Here is a 7636-nt window from a genome sequence, read left to right as displayed (position 1 = left end):
TGAATATGAGAAGTTGAGTTGAGAAAAGCCTTATTAGAATGAGAAAGAGCAGAAATAGGTAGAGTAGGAGGTGAGGGTGAGGCTGCAAAACAAGTAGAGGTTAGATTAGTTAGTTAAACTGCATTACATACATAATCCTTCAAATAGGTAGGACGATGCACATCTCTGGAGGACCTTCTCAACTGAAAAGGAGAAGGGGAAGATGCAGATGTAGAAAGAGTGAAAGGTACTGGACTGTGAGTCATAGAAGGCAGTGGAGAGGAGGAATAGGAGGAAGAAGGGACAGAGTTAGAGGCAGAACTAGGAAGTAGAGAGTTAGTAGAAGGGGAATTGGGAAAGATAGGAGGAAAAACAGGAAAAGAAAGAGGCTGGGAGGACTAGGAAATAGGAGAGGAAGGTGATACTGGAAAAATAGAAACATAGGGAGTAGAGATAAAAGGAAAAAAATCTTCATGAAATCTTACATTTCTGGAAACAAAAGTTTTCATAGTGAGTAAGTCCAACAGTTTGTATCCCTTTTGGCTAAAAGGATAACCCAAAATCACACATTTGATAGCTCTAGGGTCCAGCTTAGATCTGGATTGAGGGAGAGTAGAAGCATAGCAAAGGCAACCAAAAACTTTGAGGTTATCATAAGAAGGAGCCCTGCCAAAAAGAAGCTCATATGGTGTTTTGTAATGGAGAACCCTAGAAGGGAACCTGTTAATCAAATAAGTAGCAGTCAAAAGACATTCACCCCAATAGGATAAAGGTAGATTGGACTGAAAAAGCAAAGCCCTACAAGTCTCCAAAAGATGTTTGTGTTATTCTTTCGACTACCCCATTCTGTTGTGGTGTGGCTACACAAGAAGTTTGGGTAAGATACTTTGGGAAGATAGGAAATTAGAGGTGTTTAAGCTGGAACCCAACTTTTTAGCATTGTCAGATCCATTTTCACCTTGGTATTGAATTGTCTTTCAACTAAAACCAAAAAATACTTCAAAACAATGAAAACATTACCTTTTTGTTTTAAGAAGACATGTCCATGTACCCCTACTAAAATCATCAACAATTGTTAGAAAGTACTTGTAACCATCATGAGTTGTGGTTTTATAAGGGCCCCAAGTATCCTTATGAATAAGTTCAAAATTCGATTTAGCTGAGATTGTACTAGTAGGAAAAGGAAGCTTAGACTGCCGAGCTTCTGAACAAACATCACATGGATCAGTAAAAGTAGATAAGGAAGATAATGAAAAACTGTAAAGATTCTTCATACTAGAAATAGACAAATGCCCCAATCTCTTATGCCAAAGGCGTACATCAGATAATCTCTTGGAATTGGACTGAGAATTAGAACAGGAGTAGTACTAGAATTATTACAAACAGACTTAGAAGCTAAAGTTCTAACTGAAACTGAACTAGGAAAAACTGAAACTGAGGCAAACTTGAATGGAGCATCACTAGGTTTGATTGGAATAGACTTGAGAACATATAATCCTTCTTGAACTTCACCAAGAACCACTGGCCTCTTCATTGAAGGGGCCTGCAAGATTGCACCAAGAGAATAAAAAATTAACAAACAATGTAATTGAGTAGTGAATTTGTGGACTGATAGAAGATTAAATCTGAATTGAGGTACAAAAAGCACATTGTGGAGAGTAAGATCACAGGCAAGATATGAACACTACCTTTATGAGTAACTTTGAGTTTTTGAGAATTAGGCAATTTAACATACAATGTTGAGGACAGAGGCATGGTGTTAAATAAGAGTGAATGATCATAGGTCATGTGTTCTGAGGCTCCAGAATCAAGAACCCATGAGAAAGAGTCAGTGTGAGATAGTAGTGAAAAAGGGCAAGGGTCTAATTTAGGTGTGATTATACCAGCACAATTGGCAGAAACTGTAGCATCAGACATTTGATCACTCTGTTGTCCAACCTTCACTTACTGGAGAAGCCGAAAGAGCTGAGAAAATTGTTCTTGTGTGATGACATTTCCAGAAGAGGTTCCCTCCATGCTTTGAACTTGCTGCACAATGTGTTGTTCAGCTGCAACTGGAGCTGCATTGCTGTGAACATGAGGCTGATACTTCTTTGATTTGGTAAATTTGAAATTTGCTGGGAATCCAATCAACCTGTAACAATTATCAACAACATGATTTGTCATTTTACAGTAAGTGCAAAATTTCCTCCCTTTGGCTTATCAGAGTTGTGTTTCATAGGTCCAGCAGTAGAATTAAACTTCTGAAAACTGTTTGTCCTTTGATTGTTGTTAAACTTCTGATTTGTAACCAGGAAAGTAGCTTCAGATGGACGAGCAGCAACATGGACTTCTCTTTGTTTCTCATCTTGAATAAGCAAAGAATAAGCATGGCTAACAGTGGGAAGAGGGTCCATCATTAGAATACTGCTCTTAACACTTGAATAGGCTTCATTAAGCCCCATCAAAAACTGGATCAGCCTGCCATCTTGATGAGAATTGAGGGTTTTCTTCTTACCACCACAGGTGTACTTACACGAGCAATGGTCAAAGGTATTTAGGGCATCTAACTCATCCCAGATCTGTTTGACCTTTGTGAAATATCCTGCTATATCTGAAGCACCTTGGACATCATCATTGAGTTCCCTTTGGAGCTGGTACAGCTGAGCTCCATTACACTGCCCAAATCTGGCTTCTAACTCCTTCCATATTTCTCTGGCAGTTTTGGAGTAGAGAACAGATTCAGCAATGCTCTTAGAGAGTGAGTTGAGAATCCAGGAGATTACCATGTCATTACATCTGCTCCAAGACTTGTAGTGAGCAGAAACATCAGCTGGCTCAGTAGAAGACCCATCAATGAACCAAGCTTGTTCTTGGCTAAAAGAGTGATGACAATAGCCCTGCTCCATCCTGCATATCCTTTCCTATCAAAAGGAGAGTTCACCAGAATCATTCCAGGTGAATCAGATGGGTGTAGGTAATAAGGATTGGAGGAATCAAGCAAGCTTGAAGAAGAGGTACCAGAAAGTGGAGTGGAATGATCATCAGCAGAGGGAGCCATTTGAAAAGAAAAAACTGAAAATCTGAAAAAAAAGAGACTTTTTGAGCACCTAAAGCTCTGATACCATGTAGGAAAGCAGAGAATTTAGGAAGTTTTCTTTTCTATTGATTTCTGTATATGCAAATCAGTACATGGTATTGTATATATACGAAAGAGAGAGAAAAAAAAAATATTCTTCCTAACTAACTTGTCACACCTATCCTATACATGATTGGCTGTGTGATAACTTTTTGTACTGTGTGTAGAATAATTAGAGAAAAGGAAACATTTATCTACAAATATGTGTGTGTATACTAGAAGTATCTAATGTAACATTTTGTTCTATTCTTTTCCTTTTGGGCCGCATTCTTCTTCTAATGGGCTGTATATTGGTAAATTGTTGGGCCTGCTCAGGAAGTCTAAAACTTCTGGTCCGTTTTGCTTTTATAATTTCAGACAAGACCAAACCAATCCTTTCCTTAAACTTATCAAAACGTTTTCCTCTTTCATTCGATGCAACCAAAGCCCTAATTTTTCTTTCATCTTCTTTGGTTCTTTGTCGATTAGAAATAGGAACATTATTGTCAACATCTTGGAGGCAAACTGTAAGCATCATAAACACATCATATTGGGGGCTATTGTTTAAAAGTTGTACTGATCTCCCCTTCCATTTTATTTGAACTTGTTTGATTCGGCAAGAGTTTAGTGAAAAAAGAAGAAGAGACTTTTGGAACATGACAGAGTATTGTATTCTATTTTCTTGTATGGTTATTGCAGATTCTCTGTTCTTTTTCGGGATTATATTGACATATTGGAGAAGGTGTTGGTTAACGTTTAAAAATATCATATTTTTCAATTTCCTTGTATAATTGTTGCAGATTGTGTTGGCTAACTTTTAAAAATTATCATATTTTTCAATTTCCTTGCATAATATTTGTAGATTGTGTTGGCTAACCTTTAAAAAATTGCATCTTTTCTTTCTTGTATATTTATTGCACATTCTTTATTCTTTTGGTATCATTAAATATCAAGTTCAATTTGAAAACAATGTAACTATTCATGTGCTGGAAGGCATTCCATTGCTGGCTGTTTTGTTTCTCTCAAATTCTTAACTAGACAGCAGGGACAAAGTCTGCACAGAAATATGGTATAAGCATTCTTCTTATTCTTCTTGCTTTTTTTTTTCAAGGTTAGTGAAGTTCTTCACTACTTGTATCACAGACGCCTGTGGATGTTATGAACATGAGCTGCAGTCTCCCATTTCCACCAGTGCTCTGTACATAATCAGATGGTCAATTATATGCTCACTATTTGTTGTCTTGTACTCACCAGCTGCATAAATTTAAGACGTCCAATAGTAGGGTTCCATCAGTACTCATGTAGTCAAGCACTTTGATACACAATTTTCACTTTTTACCTTGTAGTGAGGGATATAGTAAGGCTGGTATGGTATTTTGAGATTTGGATTTTCGGTGAAATTTGGTTGACATTCTTGGAGATTTCCGAGAGGTTGAGACCATCATCGCACTGTTCCAAAAATATTGCCTCAGTTTTCAGTACTGAGGAAATCATTTTGAAACAGTGGTAAGACCTAACCCTGATGTAGGGTTGCTTACGTATCTTGCCAAGGCAAGAATAAACGTTGTTCGGGCTAACTATTTGAATTATGAGATCTGTATGGTTGTCATGAATGAGCGATTGTTCTTTGAGAATGAAGTGTGACTAAGAATGAGAATTTTTGGGTGGGTGGGTGGAGATGGGTAGCTTTTGAACAAGAGATCAATAGGAAAGGAAAATGATTGTGTTAAAAGGAAAACAAAACGTAGTTCTCAGCTTTTTTAACCTTTGTTTCTTTAGTAAGTATGACATTATTCTGTTGTAACTTGCAATTTGTGATACGATTTAAAATGGGAAAGGTTGAAGCTACGGGTAGAGCTTCTTCCTCACATACTGTAGTTGCGGAATGAGAAGAACCTTGGCACTTCCTTCGTTGAACTCTTGGGTCTTGGCTTCCTTGTTTTGAACTTTCAATGTAGCATGTTGTAGACCTTCTTTCCTTGATCTTTTAAAGTATCCCAAGCTCATTATGGAGGCATTTCCTCGTTGAACTCTTGGGTCTTGGCTTCCTTGTTTTGAACTTCCAATGTAGCATGTTGTAGACCTTCTTTTCTTGATCTTTTAAAGTATCCCAAGCTCATTATGGATGGATGAAGGCTTCCAAGCTTAGGGAGAAATTCAAAAATAGCCAGATTTACAAGTGGTCATTCAAAAATAGCCACAGTTTCAAAAGTAATCGAAATTTAGCAACTTTTCATGTAAAGATAAATCTGAACAAAAATACTGTTCAAAATCCGAAAAAATATTCCAGTATAATATACTGAAATTCCATCATAAGTATACTAGAACTCCAGTATATTATACTGGAACTTTCCGCGTGTTGGAGTTCCAACATAATATGCTGGAAGTTCATACACAGGTGCACCGATCTTCAGTATATTATGCTGGAACTTTCCATGTTGCAGCAAAATAGTGGCTATTTTTCAATGACTTTGCAAACGCTGGCTATTTTTGAATGACCAATCCGAAAACTGGCTAGTCCGTGCTATTTTTACCCAAGCTTATGGTAGCTACCTTTGGTGCTATCAGTTATATACACAGAAGATGGAGTGCCACATTAATCATCATAAATCACGCTCTTATGATTTTAGGGCAACTTTAACCTTTACCCAATTTCCCCATTTTGGCAGATTGGGGATTTCCCCGTTTTGGTGATAACTTGCTTTAGCCATTCCCTTATTTTTCCCGCCAAAAGAGAATATTTTTTATATTGTTCTCTCTTCTATATTATATTATTATCTTTCAATTCAATTTTATATTTTAATTTCCATTAAACAAATTTCTCTTTTATTTTCATTAATTTGTAATTTTCATTAAGACAATTTCATAAAATTTTAAATAATATAAATTGTAAGCAATTATTATAGATTAACTAATAATTCAAATAAAAGTGAAATTACTGCGATACAAGATTAATTGAATACATATTACATAATGATAAAATTCATTCGAAATACTACATAAATATTCAACTTCAACCTCTAGTATTCTCTCATAAATGATCTATTAATGCATTACGAAGTGCAAAATGAGCATCTTTGTCCTTAATTCTTCTATGTTGAGCTAAAAATTCTTGAAATCGTTGATTTTTATCTACTGCCATTTCTACTGTTGGAGGTGGACCTTACAAATCATCTTGAATTGGTGCATTAAGATCATGCTCATTCTCGATTATTATGTTGTGCAGTATAATACATGTTGTCATTATATCATGTAGCACTTCTTTTTGCCTAAAACGTGACGGTCCTGCAACAATCCATCAGAAGGTTGAGATTAGAACGAAATCCACTCGTCGGCTGAGATCAAAATAAAATCTATCCTCTTCTCTTCTACTAAATTATTGTGTCTACTGAAATCTCTATATATTGAGGTGCCAATATAACCTTCTATAACCACAATTGGCTTTTATTTTTCTTTTAATCGATAATTCACTTTTCCTCTAATCAGTTGAAAAAATGTCTATTCCATTTGCAGGATACTCTGTAAACGACGATATTCTATTATGTAGAATGCATTTAGATGTTTCTCAAGATCCAATAACAGGCGTCAATCAATCTAGAGATAAATTTTGGGGTCGAGTCATAGATGCATACAACAATACAAAGGAAGATTTTTGGGAGAGTCGCACCAAGAAAACATTGCAATACCGAATGCAAATGATTGAGAAGGCAGTAAGAAAATTAAACGGATGTGTACATCAAGTAGAAAATTTGCGTCCTAGTGGTGCTTCTGAGTAGGATATTGTGAGTTTATTTTGTAGTTACTTATACTTTATATATATATATTTACTTACTATTTTTTTTTAATTTTTATTTTTAATATTGCAGCTTACACAAGCAAAAACTTTACTTATGCAAGATCCGAACTTCAAAAACGGTTTTAAATTTGATCATGCGTAGGCTATAATGAAGGATTTTGAGAAGTTTAACGATGGTGATTTTGGAAGGAAAAAACCAAGAAAGCAAGGCTACGCTAATATATCATCGGAGTCTGAGAATCCTACCCCTGATTCACCCTATCTATCATCTCCTAACTTATCATTATTTTCACTAAATTTAAATAAGGATGTTGCAGGTGATTTCACATCATCACAACGGCCTAGTGGGGTGAAGAAAGCAAAACTGAAGAAAAAAATTGATGAAGATTATATGAAGATAGTCCAATAAGAAAATAATTGGATGATTGAGGCGATGAATAATGCAACCGAGACAAAAAAAGTTTTGACTGTTCAAAAAGAAAAACTAAGAGTAAAAGAAATGAAAGAAGAAAATAAAGTTTTAATGATGGATGTGGATTCTATTGTTGATTCGACTCGTCGTGAATTTATACGACAAGAACAACAATCAATAATGTATAAAAGAAGTCTATATCCACAGTCACAACCACAACAATCCTCGGCCCCATTCACTCAATACTATAAGAATTTTGATGTATCTGGGAACAACATACCTCCCTACTAAGTTATTATGCTATTTACCGTAGTTTCAATTTTTATGTATTTTAATTTAATGTATTTTCAAT

At 35.7% G+C, this 7636-nt stretch overlaps 1 protein-coding gene across 1 annotated transcript; it reads right to left on the bottom strand.

The window, feature by feature from the left end:
- Window positions 1-2141: 2141 nt before the first annotated feature.
- On the bottom strand, window positions 2142-2867 carry LOC138878696 (uncharacterized). Its single transcript, XM_070158381.1, has one exon. It carries the CDS (start codon window positions 2865-2867, stop codon window positions 2142-2144), a length of 726 nt encoding a protein of 241 aa, XP_070014482.1.
- Window positions 2868-7636: the final 4769 nt, after the last annotated feature.

The sequence above is a fragment of the Nicotiana sylvestris genome, chromosome 9 (assembly GCF_000393655.2).
Source record: "Nicotiana sylvestris chromosome 9, ASM39365v2, whole genome shotgun sequence".
Taxonomy (NCBI): domain Eukaryota; kingdom Viridiplantae; phylum Streptophyta; class Magnoliopsida; order Solanales; family Solanaceae; genus Nicotiana; species Nicotiana sylvestris.
The sequence above is the reverse complement of the archived record's forward strand: the minus strand, read 5'-3'. Positions and strand labels throughout refer to the sequence as shown.